General features: G+C 49.5%; 1 protein-coding gene across 1 annotated transcript in view; it reads left to right on the forward strand.

The window, feature by feature from the left end:
• Positions 1–355: 355 nt before the first annotated feature.
• The window catches only part of IMPA2 (inositol monophosphatase 2), a 40137-nt gene continuing 19084 nt past the window's right edge, over positions 356–21408 (forward strand). The window contains exons 1-2 of the mRNA XM_081097816.1: positions 356–665; positions 17150–17283. Of these exons, the coding sequence (XP_080953942.1) occupies positions 570–665; positions 17150–17283 (230 nt within the window). The 5' untranslated portion in view covers positions 356–569. The remainder of the gene's footprint in view (positions 666–17149; positions 17284–21408) is intronic.

The raw sequence follows: 21408 nt of genomic DNA on the forward strand, positions 1-21408 counted from the left end.
TGTGAAGCGGTACTCTGGCCTGGGCAGGGCGGGGCTCGACGGAGGGAGGCGTGGCTATGTGATGAGAGGCGGGGCCAAGAGGGGAGGGGCGGGGCTCTGGTGAATTGTGAAGCGGCACTCAGCCCTGGGCAGGGCGGGGCTCGACGGAGGGAGGCGTGGTTCGGTGCTGAGGGGCGGGGCCAGGAGAGGAGGGGCGGGGTTCTGGAGAAATGTGAAGCGGCACTCAGCCCTGGGCAGGGCGGGGCTCGGCGGAGAGGGGCGGGCTCGAGGCAGGGTCTCGGGCGGGGCTGGGCGGGCTCAGCGCAAAGCAGAGCTGAGAGCCGTGAGGGGCGGGGCTCAGCGGGGGGCAGGGCTCGGGGCGGGGCTTGGGACGCGCGGCGCGGCTTTCCCCCCACCCCCGCCCCGGTCCGCTGCTCGCCCTTCCCGCGGCACGGTAGTGGGGCTCGAGAAAGCCGAGGCGCGAGTGGCGGGAGTAAGAAGAGGGAGTGCGGAGCCTGGTTCTGGAGCGGTGGGAGCCGGTGGGAGACCGGCGTGGAGGGCTGGAGGTGGCGGGGCCCCGCGAGGACGCGATGAAGCCAAGCCTCGAGGACCCGGCGGCGTCCGCCGGGGGCCCCTGGGAAGAGTGCTTCGAGTTGGCCGTGCAGCTGGCGCTGCGGGCGGGACAGGTGAGGCCCTCCCCCTGCGCCCTGGCGGAGTCCGAGTGAGCGCAGCCCCGCGGGCCGGGAGGCACGCTGCCCGCACCACACCCACTCGGCACTTGGGAAAGTCCGATCAGAAGTAAAGTCAGACCAGAGGGGCTCCTCTGGGGCGGGCGGGACCTGGGCCCAGGGCCACGTGCGGCCGCGGGGCCGGGCTGGGGTGGGGAAGGTCCCGCGCAGCTGGGCCGTGCGCGGTAGGCGTCTGGTGACGGCTGACCGAGGCGTGATAAGTGAAAGAAGTCTTTGTGTTCGTTTCCTGCATAGACCTTCCCTTTACCTTCTCCCCCCCAGGAGCCGGGAGGGGAGCACCTCTTTTTCCCCGTGGTGGTGGCTAGCACCCCTTAAAGCCTGCCGCCCAGGGCCCCTCTCCTTTGGCCGTGGATGGCTCACTGTAGGTGACTTGACCTTTGCGTAGGGGAGAGCACGTAACAATATATTGACTATGCAAATCAGTCCAGGGCTTTAGATGTTTCTCCCAGGCCTGAATGTCACAGCTGTTGGTGTTGAAAGACCTTTGAATTAATTGATCCGGAGGCCAGGACATGGGTGTGGTTTCCCCCAGGTTTAAACCCCAGCTGCGGGGAGACCTGGGCGGCTTGCTGTTTGTCCACAAGCGTCCTAAATGCAAACTTACTCTGAACCACAGCCTCAAAGTGGCTCCACTCAGCGATTGGAGAAACTTACTAAAACCAAGCAGCGGAGCGTAAACCTGAGGCTCGCGTTTTAAAATACAGCCCCTTTCTTTTCTCACTTTCATTTTTGTGTGTTTTGTGCCCCACATTTTCCTGGGTGTCTTCAGAGCCTGATAGGGGCGCGGTTCCCACTGCAGGATGAATCGGTGGGTCCTGGCTCTCCGAGGGCTGCCAGGCAGGGGTTAGGTTGAGTGGGAAGATGGCTTACTCCCGCTTTGCTTGTTAAGGCCGGTGCTTGTGTTCTGGAGGATGAAGATGGACAGGAGAGGAGCTGTGGGAGGAGATGGGCTTGGCATCCAAAGAGCATTTTCTCTTTCAGGTCTACCAGGCTGGAAATGCTAAGATTTCCCACCGTGTAAAATCGGGCTGTTTTCAGTCCTGAATTTGAAGTGAGTCGTCATGTGTACAGTGGATCGTGCTTTACCTGGATATGAACCCTCTGACCCCCTTTAAAAGTTAATCTTCACGTTTAGTATTGGAGGGCCCTCCCTCTGTGGTTTTAAAGACCCAAGACTCAGGCGGGAAGGAATGCATGACTTAAAGGAGCCTTGTAAGCTATCCTCTGGCTCCACCTTCCCCTCCTGCACAAAAAGGAGATCCCAAACCTTATGAGCTAGAATGTGAAGCTCCTGGGAACATTCTTCCTGGAAAGCACATCCGCTGTATTGGGGGGGCGGGGGGGGGGGATTGCTCTCCTGCCCCTCCCCCCTCCCTCCAAGCCCCCTCACTGCCTTTTCAGAGTGACTGTCACTGGGATATTTAGTAACTTTTACATTCCACCCTAAAACTTTCCTTCCTTGAGGCTTTGAGGAAAAGCCAGCTTAGGAGTCGGGCACTTCTGTGTAAATCCTGGTGAGTTGTTACAGGTTTCTGTGGTTTTTCAAACTTAGATCCTTGAAGATACAGAGGGGTTTTAAAACATTTTAACAGATGGTTACATAGAACTTGCAATACGGCAGGCACAATTCTAAGGGTCTTACAAATTTTAACTTATTTAGAAGCTATCTATGTGTTTGCAATTTGCCAACAATGTGGGGTGGGTTTTTTTTTCCGTGGTTTTTTTTTTAAGCGGGGGAAGGGTGAAATAAAGATCCTGCCATTAGGAGTCTTGTCAGGGAGCCCAGGACTCCGGGCTCCTCTTGAGCATTATGCTGACGCTTCCTGCCTGCCCGCCTGGCTGAGGAGGATGGCCCGATGGTCTGTGGCTGGGACAAACAAGCCACACAGGTCGTTGCAACCTGTGCAAAGAGGGACAGATTGTCTAATCGTGTTCTTAGTAATGGGGTGCGGATTGGGAAAATCTGGCCTTGAGCCAGACAGGCCAGAGAGGAATGAAAAGGTAGTTCGTGGTGATCCTTTTTGAGTCCTTAACTAATGCAGTGTTTGGCACATTTGCTGTGGCCTTGTGGCCCAGAATGCCCACCCCGTCACCGGTACCCAATGTTCTGCTATTATATTGAGTTTGCTACCCTCAGCTGCTCCTGAGACAGTTATGTGTTCTGAATTCCCGAGTCTGGGTTCCGTTTGCTGAAAGGTAGAACAAGAGGGAGGGGGCCTCCCAAGAGATGAATATCACTGCCCTTGATCTTTCAGACATTGGTTCTGGTCAGGGCAGCACTAGACACTTTGCTCCCCGTTTCTGAGAGTCTCCACAGAAGCAACCTGTGTGGCCTCCCTGGCCCAGAGTGCGACCTCTGCACGAAGGCCTCCCCATTCTCCCCGCTTCCTCCTTCACTCTCCACCACCCAATCCTGCAGTCCCTCTAAAACTCATCCCTTCCTTCCAGGCCCAGCCACCCACACCACTCAGGAGCCCCTCCCTAGCTGCTGGGCTTTGGACACCCCATCACCACCACCAACCAATACATATAGCAGAATTCATGGAAATGGATGTCTGTCATATTTTTTGTGACAGGTGAACAAAAGTATCATAGAAAGCCATGCTTTTTAAAAAATATATTTTATTGATTTCAGAGAGGAAGGAAGAGAGAATCATTGATCAGCTGTCTCCCGCAAGCCCCCCACTGGGGATCGAGCCCACAACCCGGGCATGTGCCCTTGACCAGAATCAAACCTGGGACCTTTCAGTTCACAGGTCGACGCTCTGTCCACTGAGCCAAACCGGATAGGGCAAAACTATCATTTTTTAATTGTCCTGGCAAGGGTAGATGCAGGTTTTGTTGGTCCTATTGAGCTTAAACAAATTAGGGGCCCTCTTAACAAAAAAATATACAAAATTACAAATTCAAAATTAAATATAAAAATTACTTAGAATAAGAAAAATCAACAGTATAAATTTTAAGATGCTAGCAATATAACAAAATACATAAAAATAAATCTAACTACTTCTCAATCTTCTATAATACTTTTTTCCACTTTTTTTGGCTTTATACTCTGCATCTTTGAATGACTGATTTGGGGATATTTTCTCTGGAGAGAATAGAAAGATAAATTTAGGCTTTCTTAGAGCATGGATGATTGAAATTTATTTAGGCTTCAAACTTGTTACTGGTCATATAAATTTTTAGGATTGCCATCAAATTTGAGAATCCTGTCACTTTTCTTTTGTATATTCGTTGTAAGATGTGAGAGAATTTTCCACAGACCAGCATCTGGCTCCACAGAGTTGAAGCCTTGTTTCTTTCCATGATCCCTGGTGCCAGCTGCCACTGTCCACGCTCACACACTCCTCTGGTCCTGCCCTTCGTGTCACCATGCCAGGCCAGTTGGTGTGGTAGGCAGTGGAAGCATTTCTGGAAGCCATTCCTACACCGGATGACTCACAATAACTTACAGATAGATGTGACTGCAGATATATCACATCAAACCCAAAGTAAATCCATCTCTGCTCCACTTCCGTTTAGCCAAAACCGCTAAAACCCACTCCAGTGCCACCTGGTAGGAAATACGATGGAGGGGAGGTCCTGGTGGAAGGAGCAGTTAGATCTGCAATTAGAGGAGCTGAGTGTTGCAAACTTGAAAGAGATGCTTATGTGTGACCCCGTCAGCACGCTTTGCCTCAAGCCTAGCAAAGTCCCTATGGCAAAGCCTCGCGCCTGTAAAGGGCCTTGAAGCCCCAGTGCCATTAGCTCCCCAGTGAATTCGTCTCTGAGTGCTGGTAGGAACATCTCAGGAAAAGGCAGAAAACGAAAATCCAACCCTCTACCCTCAGGACTTCAGACAGCGCCTCTCTAGTCGCCTTACATACCCAGGCAGGATACCCTCCCCAAGGCCCAGGCTTGAGAAGTGAAGCCTATTGTCCCAACAGCCCCATCAGGCCTTTGTTCGGCCAGATCAAACTCGTCTGTATCTTCTAAACACATTGCATTTTCCTGCCCTTCTTGCCTATGTTTATTGAAAACCATACTGTCCCTCCAGGGCTGGGTTACGGTGCCCCTTCCTTCCTGGACCTTCCGGGGTGGCTTTCTTCTCTGCCCTGTGCCTCTCCCCACTCCTGCTGGCCCCTGGCCCCTGGTCTGGTTGGTGTGCTCTTCCCACCCTGGGCTCTGAATGCGCAGCTCCCCAGAGCAGAGAGCGCACGTTGGTGGACTCTGACCCAATATCATCTATTTGTCTGGCTTGCTTTGACAACAAACTGTTGTTGTGACTTGTGATTTTAATTGTTACCGTTATTCACACGGAGTTTTATCAGTGAAATGCTACTGAAAGGACTGTCATGAAAACAGCAGCGTCCTGGCCCATGCCATCCTGTTACTTTTCCCCAGAGATCACTGTATTCAATTTTCTGAGTTGCACCCGTTTGTAAATATTAGGATTCCTACCACTCATTTAGACGTTATATTGGGCTGTGTGGCTGAGTTATCTGTGTGGTTCCATTGGTATCCATATCGCATTCTTCTTTGTTTTTAATCCTCACTCGAGGATATTTTTTCCATTGACTTTTAGAGAGAGTGGGAGGGAGAGGGAGAGACAGAGAGAAACATCGATGTGAGAGAGACACATTGATTGGTTGCCTCCCACATGCCCCCGACCAGGGCCCATGCCCCTGACCAGGGCTGGGAGCCTGCAACTGAGGTACGTGCCCTTGACTGGAATCGAACCCTGGACCCATCAGTCCGAAGGCCGACGCTCTATCCACTGAACCAAATCGGCTAGGGCTCCATATCACATTCTGGTGATCATGCAATTGTAATGCAAGGCTGAATCAGGCAGTAATAGCTATATTACATATTCCTTTATTTCTTATACAATCTGTATTTTTTTTAAAATATATTTTATTGATTTTTCACAGAGAGGAAGGGAGAGAGATAGAGAGTCAGAAACATCGATGAGAGAGAAACATCGATCAGCCGCCTCCTGCACATCCCCCACCGGGGATATGCCCGCAACCCAGGCACATGCCCTTGACCGGAATCAAACCTGGGACCTTTCAGTCCGCAGGCCGACGCTCTATCCACTGAGCCAAACTGGTTTCGGCCAATCTATTTTTTTTTCAATCCTCACCTGAGGATGCTTTTATTGGTTTTATTTATTTATTTATTTATTTATTTATTTTGAGAGAGAGAGAGAGAGAAACATTGATGTGAGAGAGAAACCTGAAGCCTGGATAGTGCCCCGACTGGGAATCAAACCCCAGACCTTTTGGTGCATGGGACGATGATCCAACCAATTGAGCAACCCGGCCACGGCGCAGCCTGCATTTTTCTTAAAGTAAAAAATAAGGTGGTTTTCCTTGTTGTTTTGTTTTTTGCTTAGTTTTCTGTGTACCCATTGATAGTCATCTTCCGACTTCCCAACAGTATTTTTTAATTATCTGTGTCAAAATCATCAGGTTAGTGGCTGCAGAGAAGTGGTCCTCACACTTTCCTTTGTATCTGACGTGCCTGGAAGGCTTTTCAGGGCAAGCTGAGTCCCACCCCTGGTTTCTGATTCCTGAGGTCTGGAGCAAATTAGCATTTCCACCGCGTTCCCAGCTGATACTGATACTGCCGATCTAGAAAGCAGCCCTTTGTCTAGTAGCCAGATCAGACCACTCTGTTTTCCAGGCACTTGGATAGCTCAGTTGGAGCGTTGTCACATGCACCAAAAGGTCACAGGTTCAGTTCCCTGTCAGGGCACATCCCCAGGTTACAGGTTTGATCCCTGGTTGGGGTGCATACAGAGGCAACGATCCATGTTTCTCACATCGATGTTTCTTCTTCTTCTTCTTCTTCTTCTTCTTCTTCTTCTTCTTCTTCTCTCTCTCTCTCTCTCTCTCTCTCTCTCTCTCTCTTTGAAATAAATAAAAACATATCCTTGGGTGAAGATTAAAAAACACACACTTTCATAACTACTGCTATATAGTATTTTGTTATGTGAATATATGATAATTTATTCCTTCAACTTTTTTAAAATATATTTTTATTGATTTCAGAGATGAAGGGAGAAGGAGGGAGAGATAGAAACATCAATGATGAGAGAGAATCTTCCATGCCCCCTACAGGGATGGAGCCTGCAACCTGGGCATGTTCCCTGACAGGGCATCAAACTGGTGACCATTCGGTGCACAGGAGGATGCTCAACCAACTGAGCCACTCCGGCCAGGGCTGATTGTGGTTTTAATCTGCATGTCCCATATGACCAATGAACTTAAGTATCTTTTGTGTGTTTATTGGCCTCCTGGATATTCTCTGTTTTTAAACAGAGAATCGTGGTATTAAATGATGGTTAGAGATTATTTGCTCAACAAATATTTAAAGGGTAACTCTGGAAAGAACTTTAGCCTTTACTCTGAGTGTGAAGAGAGGGTTTGGTCAGAGTCCTGTGTGGGGCCCGCCCTGGGCTGCATGGGGCCCCACGACATGGAGGGACCAGAGCGGATATCTGAAAGGAAGCTGTTAAAATAATAGTCCAGGTGAGAAATGAAGGTGAGTTTGCCTGGGATGTAGTGAAGGAAGTGGTAAAAACAGGTGTATTTCGCATGCTGAGGTTCAAGCTTTGCTGTTGGAGTCGAATTAGGGTGTGAGAGAGAGAGAGGAGGCAGGGATGCCTTCAAGGTTCAGGCCTGCAAAACTGGTTGAATGGATTTGCTGCTTCCTGAGATGGCGAAACTGCAGGAGGAGCAGGATTGGAGGTGGAAGTCTGGTGTTGCATTTCCAGCATGCTGCACTTGAATTGACTGTGGGTTATTCTACGTGATGTTGAGTTTGGAACCAGAGTTCAGGGGAGAAGTTCAGGGTGGAGACTCCAATTGGAGAGCCATTGGCCTGGGATGATATGAAGACCCAGGACAGGGAGAGAGTGGGCTTGTCCACCCCTGGGCTCTGCCATGGGATGGTCCCCAAGTCAAGCTCCTGGTTTTTCCTCTAGGACAGCGGTTCTCAACCTGTGGGCCACGACCCCTTTGGTGGTCGAACGACCCTTTCACTGGGGTCACCTAAGACCATTCTGCATATCAGATATTTACATTACGATTCATAACAGTAGCCACATTACAGTTATGAAGTAGCAACGAAAATAATTTTATGGTTGGGTCTCAACATGAGGAACTGTATTTAAAGGGCCAGAAGGTTGAGAACCACTGCTCTAAGAGAAGCCTCAGATGTCAGTATGTGGAGGTCTTGGGTTGCCCATTTCTTAGAAGCGCCTGCCCACTTGAGGAAGGCAGTTGAGGGGTGATGATTTCACCATTTCCCTGCCTTTCGTCCCATCTCACCGTGTCCCCACACTGTGCTCTGTTCCCCAAGTCCAGGCCTCCAGCTCCCGCTTAGCTCCAAAGGGCGGGGGTCAGCCTGCACTGACAGTTGTAAAACTTTCGCCAACATTTAAAACCTCAGCCAAGACAGAGTCCCCGTGGGACAACAGCTGGCAGGCGCAGAGTAGCAGCTGCTCCTTTTGGGGTCCAAGTGTCCAAGGCTCACTAGTCCCTGACCCTTGTGCAAAGCCAACTGCCATTTTCCCGATACATGATTGTAAGGAAAGTAGCATGTTTCTTATGCCCATTTTGCTAATAGAAGTTGTTCGCGCCCTAGCCAGTTTGGCTCAGTGGCTAGAGCGCTGGCCCGCAGACTGAAGGGTCCCAGGTTCAATTCTGGTCAAGGGCACATGCCCGGATTGCTGGCTTGATCCCCAGTGTGGGGTGTTCAGGAGGCAGCTGATCCATGGTTGTCTTTCATCATTGATGTTTCTATCTCTTTCTCCCTCTCCCTTCCTCTTTGAAATAAAAAATATGTATTAAAAAGAAAAAAGTTGTTGGAGAAAAAGGAGAAGGAGCACTCTTCTTCCAGAGGCGTTTGTACCTGCAGCCCTTCCATGAGCCCAGCCCTTGGTGGCGGAGTGAGTCGGTGAAATCCCACCTGCGTCTCACTAAGGATAGAAGAAAAGGCTGGTGTCACCCTCGCACGGAAGTGAATGGGCCTGTGTGGATACTTACACCCCAGCCCAAATGAGACACAGTAGTGGAATGTTCTGTCTTTGGGGTGGGGGGGAGTAGCCAGAGGATGGAAACGCCGCCAGTGGATTCCAGGCCCCACCTACCCCCAGCCCTAGGAGTGGGGTCTGGGTAGGGGAGCTCAGGTCCCGAGAAGCTGAGGTTTGGAGAGAGAAAAGTAAGTTTTGAGTTCAGGCTCCTTGTCTCTTGGCTTCATGGGGCCAGAACCTAAGGCTGGCCTGGCTTACATCTTTCTCCCATGGAGATAAGGGAAGAATTCAGCCGAGGGGCAATGTCACGTCCACTGTAGCTAAGCCAGTCTCAGAACCATGTGTCCACTGTCCCAGCTCCTGACTGCAGAGGCCAGGGTGATGGTGTATTCAGCACCCCAGTCCTCCTCTGAACTAGCCTTGCTGGGCACCCAGCCACCTCCCATGCCAAATCCAGGGGACCCTCTTCACCCACATGAAATTCAGGCTTTCGTGACTGAAGGACATATTTTATATATTAAACATTAACAGAATGTTATTTGGACAAAGAGACCCAGGGCAGGAGGTCTGTGAAGTGCATGCATAGTGAGTAGCTGAAAAACATTAATGAAAAACAGCATACACTAACTTATTGCTGGCAGAATGAGAATGTTTCAACTCTCGAAGACTGGGAAAACGGGCCTGGGAAAGGGCTTTCAGCGGGTAACTCACCTGGCAACTTACAGGCCAGTCTCCTGTGGATGCAACTGCGGCTAAAGCACGGGGCTGTTTGCGTCTACCAGTTAATTTGAAAAATACAGCATTCTATCACTGCCTTTCTCTCATGTAGGAACATTTATGAATTAAAATTTTCTTAGCCTAGTGTTTTAAGATCTCATTTGAGATTTGCACATTGTGTTTATGGTAGGATTTGTTGCTTTTTTAGTCACAAGTCATTAAATTTTGTCAAGCCCTAGCCGGTTTGGCTCAGTAGATAGAACGTCGGCCTGCAGACTAAAGGGTCCCAGGTTCGATTCTGGTCAAGGGCACATGCCTGGGTTGTGGGCTTGTTCCCCAATGGGGGTCGTGCAGGAAGCAGCCGATCAATGATTCTCTCTCATCGTTGATGTTTCTTGCTCTCCCTTCCTCTCTGAAATCAATACAAATATATATTTTTTTAAATTTTTGTCTAACACATGTTCTCACAAATAACTAGAGTGGTGACAGTCCAAATTTATATAAAAATTATTTTGTGTACCAAGACCATTAAATGCACTTCCTCATTTAATTCTTACAATAATCCAATTTCTTAGATACTACTGTTATTACAGATGTGCAAACTAAGGCTCTGAGAAGCTAATGACTCCCCCAGGGTCTCCCAAGTGAAGTTTAAATTCAGATCTGTCTGCTGCTAAAGTGAATCGGTGGAAATAAGAATTACATTTAGACAGGGAAATGTTTCATGTGCATTTTCTTCATGCACTGCAGAGTTTCCAAGTTTTAAAATGTTTATTTTTTATTATTTTTAAACTCAGCAGTCCAGCTCTAGAGCCTTAGCCATTCTGCCATTTCTTTTTTAAAACTTTTTATTCAATTTTCTTAAATTTATAAAAAAACAAACAGTTCACCCATTTCTCCCACCCCCTCTTAGAACCACCAATCTGTTCTCTGTGAGCTTGGGGTTATATATATTACAGTTCTTTGCTTATTCATCCATCAATGAACACTGGTTGCTTCTAAATCTTGGCTATTCAATGTAATAAAAGGCTAATATGCAAATGAACCGAATGGCGGAACAACCGGTCACTATGACGAACACTGACCACCAAGGGGCAGACGCTCAATGCAGGAACTGCCCCCTGGTGGTCAGTACACTCCCACAGGGGGAGCGTCACTCAGCCAGAAGCCGGGCTCATGGCTGGCGAGCACAACGGCGGTGGCGGGAGCCTCTCCCGCCTCTGCAGCAGTGCTAAGGGTGTCCGAGGGCTCCTGGACTGTGAGAGGGTGCAGGCTGGGCTGAGGGGACCCCCTCCCCCTGCCCCAAGTGCACGAATTTCGTGCACCAGGTCTCTAGTTCTATATAATGCTACAGTGAAAATGGGGGCAGAGATCTTTTCGATTAGAGTTTTTGTTTTCTTTAGAAGTGGAATTGCTGGATCATATGATAATTCTATTTTTAATTTTTTGAGGAGCCTCCGCACTGTTTTCTATAGTGATTTCACCCATTTACATTCTCACCAACAGTACACAAGAGTTTCTTTCTCTTCACACCCTCACCAACACTGATTTCTTTAATTTTCTTTTCTTTCTTTTATTTTTTTGATGATAGCCATTCTAACAAGTTTGAGGTAATATCTCATTGTGTTTTGATTTGCATTTCCTTGATAATTAGTGATGTTGAGCACTTTTTCATATATGTGTTCACAATCCGTATGTCTTTGGAAAATGTCTATTCATATCTTCTGTCCATTTATTAATTGGGTTGTTTGTTTCTTTGTTATTGAGTTGTATGAGTTATTATATGTTTTGACTATTAGTCTCTTATCAGATGTATGATTTGCAATTATTTTCTCCCATTTAATAGATTGCCTTTTCATTTTGTTGATGGTTTCCTTTGCTTTGCAGAAGCTTTGTTGGTTTAAGGAATTTCCACTTATTGATTTTTTGCTTTTGTTGCTTTTGCTTTTGGTGTCAGATTTAAAAAATTATCACCAAGACCTTTGTTAAGGAGCTTATCACCTGTTTTCTTATTGGAATTTTGTGGTTTCAAGTCTTAAGTTCAAGTCTTTCATCCATTTTGAGTTATTTTATGTGTATGATATAAGACAGTGATCTAGTTTCATTCTTTTGCATATAGCTGTCCAGTTTTCCCAGCATCCTTTATTGAAGAGACTATCCTTTCCCCATTGTATGTTCTTGACTCCTTTGTTGCAAATTAATTGAGCATATATATGTAGGTTTATTTCTGGGCTCTCTATTCTGCTCCGTTGATCTGTGTGTCTGGTTTGCAGCCAATGCCATACTGTTTTAATTACTATAGCTTTGTCATATAGCTTGAAATCAGGGAGTGTGATGCCTCCATCTTTGCTCTTGCTTTGGCCATTCAGGGTTTTTCATGATTCTATACAAATTTCAGGATTTTTTTTTTCTATTTCTATGAAAAGTGCCGCTGGAATTTTGATAGGGTTTACGTTGAACCTGTATATTTTTTTAGATTAGCTTACTGCCAGTAACTCATGGTGACCTTAAGGAATCTAGTTTTTATAGCGATCTCCTATATGCAGATCCATCAGGTGAGCCTGGCACATTTCCATTGCAGTGCATATTGCCCTCGTGGGCCTGGAGCCAAGAGGAGGAGAGCAGGCCCACTTGCTGTTGTAGGGAAGAGTGGTCTGGAGCCAAGAGGAGGAGAGCAGGCCCACTTGCTGTTGTAGGGAAGAGTGGTCTGGCGCCAAGCGGAGGAGAGCAGGCCCACTTGCTGTTGTAGGGAAGAGTGGTCTGGCGCCAAGAGGAGGAGAGCAGGCCCACTTGCTGTTGTAGGGAAGAGTGGTCTGGCGCTACTAGGATGAAAGCAGAGCTCTGCCGCGGGAGGCTCACTATCTCGTGGAAGACACAGGCCCTGCCTGAGGGTGATGCAACACCAAGGCCTGTGCAGTAGCTGAGACGTGCGTTCATGCTGGGGAACCACCGACCCAGAGAAGGTGCCTGGCCCCAAGTGGGCTGGCGGAGGGCCACACAGACAGCTTTCTGAGAAAACGGACTGAGTGGACTCTCCAAGGACAAATGGGCAGGAGGCATCCAGGGCGGCCATTGCAGGCACAAAGAACATCATGTTCAAAGACACAGGGTGTGGAGGGAGACCCCCAGAGAGGTGTTGGGCACGGCAAGGGGACAGGGCCAGAGTGCTGTGGGGCCAAGAGTTGCCAGGGCATCTGTGGAGGACCTCACACCAGACACCGGCCCGCCGTCCTCTTGGTGAGCCCAGCAAGCCACAGAGGGTGCCAGCAGGTAGATCTGCTTCCCAGAGAGGCCACTCTGCACAGGGTGGACAGCACTACAGAAGAGCAAGACCGAAGGGGGTAGGAGGCTGCTTAGCAATGCAGCCGGTGATGGCAGGCAGTGTGAGCAGGGCAGCGCACCTTCGGAAAATAATTCAGAAGTGCAACCTAACTATCTGGATGTGTAACTGGATGAGTGGGTGGTGAGCCAGGGCCCGAAGGAGCAGCAGCAGATGCGAGAGGACTGGCCACAGCACTCTGGGCGGCCTGCCCCGCTGCCACAGGACACGGGACCATTCAGGCCCGTGGCCTTCCTTGTGGTACTTGCCGCACGTAATGAACATAGCACACCAATAATGCTAATAAAATCAGAAAAGAAAGGCTTAAAAAAAAGAACATGATACAACATGCTCCGTCTTCCCTCCGTTGGTATGATTTATAGCGAGGGGCCTGGTTCCTCTGGAAAGTTTGTCCAGATGACATCAGACATTCCCCAACTGCCCACACACGCCCCTGAGCGTGCATCTCCTCAACACAGTACAGTTGTGTATATTTTAGACCCGGAAGACCAAGTGCATAAATACCATGAGGTTAGATGTGACTTCACAAGAGCACTTGCTAGAAAGTGTTCCAGGCTTTAGTGGCCTATGAACTCAGTGTGCAGCAGTCAAGAAATCTTTATTCATTCATTCAGCAGATGTTCACTGAGGCCCAACTGTGTGGCCGCCCCGGTATCAGCTGCAAAACAGGCCTGGGGGAGGTGGAGACAGAGACGGACAGCCCGGGCCCTTAAGGTGGAATGGATTGCGTGGAATCCCAAGGGGCCAGTTATCTGTGGCTGGAGCATAACAGTAATGCAGCGAGGCAGAGGGCAGGGGAGATGAGAATGCAAAGGTTAGGGAAGGCCTGTTTATGTCAGGTTGATGGTCTGGCTTCCCTCACAGAGATCAATGACACAAGCAAGGCACGTTGCTTTCTCTTTCCCATAAAAGTCCGGTTAGAGGCCTGGGGAGCAGGGTCTCTGCTTCACACAGTCACTCAGGGACCAGGTTTCTTTCTGCTTGTTGTTCTTCCATGTGACCAAAACTGACCTCTCACCACCACACCCATGGCACACCGGGTGGCAAAGGGGGAAAGAACGAGCGGAAGTGGCCTTTTAAGGATGTGACTCAGAATTGCACATATAGCTTCCATTCATATCCTCTTGGGTAGAACTTAGACACGGGCCACACCTACCTGCATGAGGCAGAGAGGGGCAGACTGCTGGGGTGGCTCCACCCCTTGCTAAACTTGGGGCTTCTGTTACTAAATGGAAGAAGGGGAGACTGGCTCTTTGGGGTCAGATTGTCTGCTAGAAGGCCAATTCTCAAAAGCCATTGCATGCCACCTTCACTGAGGTGTTGACTTTTATCTTGGAGTAATAGGGAGCCATTAAGAACTTCTGCTGGGAAGAGCCATGGTAAAGATCAGAGTTCTAACAAACTCTCTTGGCTGTGGGTGGAGAATGGACTTGAGTGCCATAAAGCAGATTGAGGCCAGCTCCAAGAGATAGGGCTAGTGGGTGGAGGCTCAAGTTTGTCAGACTTCAAGCACAATAAGACTGTGTTTAACAGGACAACCAAAAAACACAACAATACCACAATGAAACGAAACAAAAAGACCAAGGTGGTTAGTATTCACACAAGCACGAGAGGTTCACTTAGATAAAATGGTGCAGAAGCTATTCAAGCAGTCTGACATGTATTTTATTCATGATTCAAAGAATTCTGGATACCTACTCTGCCAGGTACAATTCTAATGCTAACAGTGTGGCAGGGAACAAAAGAGAGTGAACTCTGCTCTCCCGCAGCTCACGTGCCACTGGGGAGAGACAGGGGAGAGACATTTCCTCAACCGTGAAGCAAACAGGCTGATCTCAGATGGCGGGAAGTTTCAGACAGAAGAACCAGAAAATATGAAGTCACCGGGACAGAAACAAATTTGGTTGGGATGGGCCAGAAAACCAAAGGCAAGATTGGCAGGTGGTGAGGGTCTCCTCATGTGGGATCTGGGGCTTTGTCCTAAGAGCGATGGGAAGACATTGGGTAGTTCCAGCATTAACATGACACAAGCTGACGATGTTTAGAAATCATCAACCTAGCTTCCACATAAAGACTACAGGGAATCGTGATCTTGAATCGCATGAATGCCTACCACACGTGGGGATAGGGTGAGTGTAAATGAAGCTGTGTCCTCTCAGGGTGGAGGCCCCAGGACTCATATGGGGTCCCAGAACACCCAGCCTCCTGAGAACCCTTCCTCACTCAGAGCCGCTCCAGTCCCTGCTACTCAAGTGTCGCCACAGAACTTGTCAGAAATGCAAATCTCAGACTCCAAAACCCACCCCTCTTCAATCACAGTCTTCATTTCAACAAGACCCCAGGTGATTCATGTACATTAATATTTGAGAAGCTCTAGTGGTATGTCCCCTGATTAGGGTGTGTTTCTCTCTCCCTCTCTCTAACTATATGTATACATACCTACACACACATACAAACACACACACCATATATAACACCCTCACAAGCACATATAAACATAGCACATATACACACCCCACATACACACCACATATTTTCCTTCACACTACATAAACCCCCACATATACACATATACTCTCCTACATACACAACATAAACCACATACACTCTTCCCCCTGACAGACACACCACACTGAAATACTAGACACAAGCTCACTGTCAAATGACCTGTGGACAGGAGGTCTGGACTAGCTACAAATTTAGGGATTCCTGGAGGACAGGGCAGGTTCTATATGAGCTAGATTCGAGGTGTTTGATATTCATAAACAGGAACCATGGAGATTTATTTGGTGGGAGCTGGCTTTCTGCAAATTGGTGTTTTTGGGAGATGAACCTGACAGCGCTGAGGGGGATGCTGCAGATAGAAGGAACAGGAAGGCCCGGGTGGCAGTCTGCGGGCTCGCACAGAAATAGGAAAGGGACCGTCTTTGCTAATGCCTTATGCATGACTGCTGTGTGCTTGGTCTTTTGTATTACTTACAGAATACATTACACTCCAAATTTTCTATAGTTTGTGTTGATTACTTTTGCTACTAAGATGAAAAAACAAACACACAAAACCTGCCCAGGCTCAGTATTGTTTGGGCCAGTACTAGGACGGGGGACTTCTGTGAGAAACATAAAGGGAAGGGGCTGCTCCATGTCCAGAAGGTTCTCCTGCTCATTCTTTAAAATTCCACGTGAACATCTCCTGCCTGCAGACTTCTGGGTGAATCTCTTCCTGCCTCCTCTTCAGCCTCCTTAGTACGTAGCACAGGCTGGACGTCGAAAAGGTATCAGGAAGTGGGTATCTGAGGTCGGACAATAAGGGTCTTGATGGACAAAAGCCATCAAGTCTGGGCAGCTGAGCAATTGAGGTGCTTTGGAAAGAAATGCGAGATTTTGGGGTGGTGTCCAGTTTCAGAGGAAAGGTCTGAAGTCCTTGTAGGTGTCTAACTTTGTCATCATGGTAAGAAACGACAGAAATTTCCAGAAAGGCCTGAGCTGGCGTAGGGGTAATTTTGATTTTACAAACTAGAACTGACCTCTCTGGCGCGTCCTGTGGCTGAGTGACCACTCTGCGTGCCCTCCTGTTTGGGTCTCCCAGTGCTTCCTGGAACCAGATTAGGCCGGGGGGCGGGGGGTATGAGAGGTGGGGTGCCCTCTATTCCTGGCCCTATATTTAGCCATAGTGGGTTTAGACAGGATGTGCTGGCAGCCCGCACATCTGCAGAGCTTGCCTGTGCGCTCGGCCCTCAGGGCTCAGGTGCTTGGCACCAAAGTTGGTTCAGGTGCAGGTACCCTTGGGCTCTGCTCTCCCTCTGACCCAGAGCAGAGAGAGAGTTTGCCTCCGTGCTCTCGAGGAGCGTTGCGGCTTTCCCAGGCTTCTCAGTCTGAGCATGTGTAACCTGCACGCAAGAGCGGATTCCATCTCATGTGATGCACAGAGTGAGTTAGGAAAAATAAGTTTTTACGCAGAAATCTCATAAATTCAAATTCAGGGGACCCGACGCATCCAAAGGTGACTTCCATCACCTTACACTGGATGAGGTTTCACGGTCTTCAAAACCATTGCTTTTCTTTTTCTTCCAAAATGTTTCACAAGTAGAACAAAACTTCAGCAAGTGAGTCTGTCTTTCTTATGGAAAGAATAGCGGGTAATGAAAGCTCACTAGAACCCCAAACAGAAAGTCTTGGGTGTGAGATTAAGCCGGGCAGGCTGTCAGGAACTGGTCCACAGGCCCACACGCCTCCTTCCCCCCAGGGCTGGCCAAAGTCAGCGCTGGGCCCACAGGCCGGGGAGCGCCTGCGTCTGGGGCAAGGGGACGCTTCCGTTTAACCTGCCCTCCTGGCCTTTTATTCCAGATCATCAGAAAAGCCCTTTCTGAGGAAAAGCAGGTCTCAACAAAAACATCCGCTGCAGATCTGGTGACAGAAACGGACCAGCTTGTGGAAGACTTAATTATTTCTGAGATGCAGAAGAGGTTTCCTTCGCACAGGTAGGCGAGTCCCTGGGGAAAACTCCCAGGCGCTCATGGCCATGGTCATGGGGAAGGCCAGAGGCCAGCTCGGGGAGGCAGCGCGCTGGCCGGTGGGGGCAGACCTCAGACAGGAAGCCCCCGATATTTTGATTGCTTGGTGAACAAACTGGCCCTTGTGTTCATTCTTTTCACTCCCATCTTGAGAACCCTCAGGTCACATAGTACCTTACACTAGTAAATGCGGACGAGGCTTCGCTTTGACAGCGCACGCTCCCCTCCGCCAAGCCCCGTAGCATGTTTCTGGAGGGACTGGGAGCGGTAATGTTCCCTGGCAGCCCCTGTCTGCTCGGCACCACGTGGCTTTTCTAAGGGTGTGACCCTGAGCGGGCAGCCAGCTGCGGGGCCCCTGCTGGCAGGCAGGCAGTCGGCAGCCTCCTGGCCAGGCCACCTCCAGGCCATGGCCGCCTGCTCTCCTGCCTGAGGTCTTTAGGAGGACCCCACCCGCTAGCTAGAGAGGCTCTTAACCTCTTTGGAGTCACCATTATTCTTCACCATTGTGGGGAATCCAATGCCGACTATAAATCTTTTCCTCCGAAAAATCCAAATGTGTCCACAGCATTCTGCAGCTAGTTCCAAGGGAGCCACAGACCCCAGAGGAAGGCGGGCCTGGGCTCCTGGTCCGCAGGCCCCTGCCGCCCCGGGTTCTGCAGAACAGCCTGAAAACCGCTGCCCGGGGTGCGGGCCTCTGTCCTTCCTGACGGAGAGTCGCCACAACGGAACGCCAGGGCGTGGTTTCTGGATTCAGATCACTGTGGCGTCAGACTCCACGCTTCTATGTGCTTACGGGCCGAGCTATGGAAGGCCATCTCCCCAGCCCATCCGGCCGGGGGAGGCACAGTAGACCTTCCCCTCCGCATGATCAGTTGGAGCAGCAGTTCTCAGCCTGTGGGTCGCGACCCCTTTGGGGGTCAAACGACCCTTTCACAGGGGCCGCCTAAGACCATCGGAAAACACATATATAATTACATACTGTTTTTGTGGTTAATCACTATGCTTTAATTTTGTTTAATTTGTAACAATGAAATTGGGGGTCACCACAACATGAGGAACTGTATTAAAGGGTCGCGGCATCAGGAAGGTTGAGAACCACTGAATTGGAGGAAAGGACAAGCTGGGGTTCAAACTTCCCTCCCTTTTCCCTGTTGTTTCCTCCTAACTGGTCAGGTTATCTCAGGGTCAGCAGCTCCCTTCAAAATTCTCTCTGCCAATGGTTGTGTTTATTTCCTTTTGTTGACAACCATTGTGTGTGAGTGTTTGTTATTATTTCATATTTCCTTATTCTCTGTGAGGCCAAGATCCCTGACATCTGTTAAAATTTTTACAAGCTCTAAAATGTTTATATTTTTTTAACTTTTTAAAATCTAAATTAAATGGCAATGTCAAAAGGATTATACAGTTTGCTTTTATTCTTTGAGAAGAAAAGCACCAGCCAGCTGGTTCTGGATGAGGAACTATTTTGTTTCTTGAGATTGTAGTGGGATTGGCAGTTGGCTCCGACTGAAGTGAGGGCGGGGTCGGCTCTGTGGGGTCCTGGTAGGCCCCTGAGGTCACTGCAGACTCGGCTAATGGCATCATCAGGGCTCCGGCTGATTTCAGTCAGATCACAGCACTCTGACAAACTAAATTCTGAAACTGCGTGCCCTACTGTATGTGTTGGCAGCAGTTGCTAGTGGTTTGGTTTGGATCCACTGTTGTGTCAGCATGGGGTGTGGATCCCATTTTCACAAGGTAAATTTAAATATTGCTGTGTCACAGAATAAAGCTCAGCATATTCTATGTGTGAACGCAGCTTCTCCCACCTCTACTCCACAGCCTCACGGTCACCAGGGGACTGCCAGGCACCGAAGCCTCTTCAGAAGCATCTACCCAGCAGTGTCCCTCACCATGTCCCCAGACAGTGCACCCCACCATCTCCCCAGAGCAGTGTCCCTCACCATCTCCCCAGAGCAGTGCACCTCACCACCTACCCGAGCAGTGTACCCCACCATATACCCGAGCAGTGTCCCTCACCATCTCCCCAGAGCAGTGCACCTCACCACCTACCCGAGCAGTGTACCCCACCATATACCCGAGCAGTGTACCTCACCTAGAGTGTGCATCGGGGCCATCTGGGAGCGTCTCCCGCTGGCTAATGCCAAGCCTGTTGCTTCCTTCTAACTGGTTAGGTAATGACCCTGATGCACCCAAGGTGAGGTACCCGGGTAGAAGCCTCCACTCCTGACAAAAGCCCTGGGAGGAGCAGATGCACACACCTGAGCAGGAGTCAGTGATTTAGGGCAGTGGTTCCCAAACTGCGGTCCCCAAGCTCATACCACCAGGCATGAGGACAGAGACATGGCTGGCCTGTGCCCGGCCCCTGGGTCTTTGCCACCCCTCTCCTCTCTGCTCTGAGGGCAGTGTGGGGACATGGCTGGAGGCTGGGTGTCACTGCCCCTATTCTCTGCTCTCAGTGTGCCTAGATAATTCAAATGAGATGAAATCACTTTTCAACGTATCTATGGGCAAGTTTGGTTTTGCCAGTGACTAAGAGTTTTTGGCACTTAATTATGTCTTAGATCCTAGACAAATTTATGATGGGAAAATTGCGTCCATATCGTAAAATAAAACAGTGTGTTGTAATTTTTCTGCATTCACAGTGTTTCAGTATATCCCTTAAACATGTTAGCAGACGGCACCTGTCGTCCTTTTTTAGGAAGGACTTGCTTTCTGAGCGTATGTCCTTCCTCCTTGTAGTCTCCACGAAACAATAGTAAAGCTAGATTGCAACTGTTTTGTGTTAACAACGTGCTGTAGGCTCCCTGGTTTATTATTCCATTTCACTCATTCATGAAATCCAAAGTCTGGGTCCCTGACCTGAGCGTCAGGCACAGACTGAATCAAAGATGAGTAAGTTTAAACTTGCTTCTGCCTCCAGCTTTGGCAGTCACCTGGGACGCCTCACCTCGGAGTGAAGGACCCACCAAGGTTAGTGCAGTGTATGGCTCCCGCACTGATGCTGCCACATGGGGATAATGATCTCAGCGCCAAGGCTGAGATCCAGTCCCCCTCCAGGCCTGCCCTGCTGCATGCTTAAACCTTGCGTGAGAGCCAAGGTTTGCAACTTTGAAAATATTCAGTAGCATCACTGAACCATATGTATGTGCACCTATCTCTGTCCCTTTTGTCTGGGTTGACACAGGCAAAGGGAGGAGGACAACGGCTTGGGCTGCTCGATATCGGCAGCCGCCTACCCTGGACTCCCCTTGGCAGGATGGGGTTCTGTCCATCGTGGTGACCCCTGAGCCCTGCAGTGTGCCCAGCACAGTCCTGAACTTGGAAAAAATAGGTTCCCAGCTACCGCCAGCTGGACACTTGCTTTCTTCCGTATTCCCACTGAGGTTTGCGCTGGGTGCACGTGTCCAGGGCACAGAGCCGCTGTGGTGCTGGGGGTGGGGAGGGCTGCAGCCTGAGAAGATGAGGCGGAGGGACATTAAGTGGCTCCCCAGTGGCCTGGCCTGTCACAGAGAACATACTAGCCAGGAAGAGCCCCAGATGTGCGTGGCCGTCAGTTAGGACCATGAGAAAGAAAGAAAGGAAAGGAGTTAAATCTGCAGCAGAAAGTATCCTTCCGATTTGTCACCTGACTCTGAACCTTATCCCGTTTGCTGTTTTCCCCTTGAACCTTAGATAGACTCATGAGATGGCCCTTGAGCTCCTCACAGTTAGTCACGCGTGTTGTTTCCTATTTGTGTCCCTGATTTTATGTAGCTGCCCCAGTGCTCTTAGGAAGGTCTCACATCTTCTTTTCTCACTTCCCTGTGTCCCAGGTGATGTCCCCATTCGCTTCCCACACAAGGACAATCAGGTTTAAGTAAATGAAACCTTGACCTCCCTCCCCACATACCAGTGAGGTAGTTTTAGTGTCTCAGGGTGGGCACGGTTAGCTTCCAGGAGGCCTGCCCCAGACCTCAGGCACCGAGCAGGTAGGGCGGTGACCTTTCATCGCCTTTCACTCGGGCATCTGGGGGAAGAGGAGGAGAACTCTTGGGCGTGAATAACCAACTACTGAACAAGTTCAGGGCTTAGTCAGGGCGGTTTGAGTTA

Source organism: Myotis nattereri, assembly GCF_964212035.1.
Source record: "Myotis nattereri genome assembly, chromosome: 8".
NCBI classification, from domain to species: domain Eukaryota; kingdom Metazoa; phylum Chordata; class Mammalia; order Chiroptera; family Vespertilionidae; genus Myotis; species Myotis nattereri.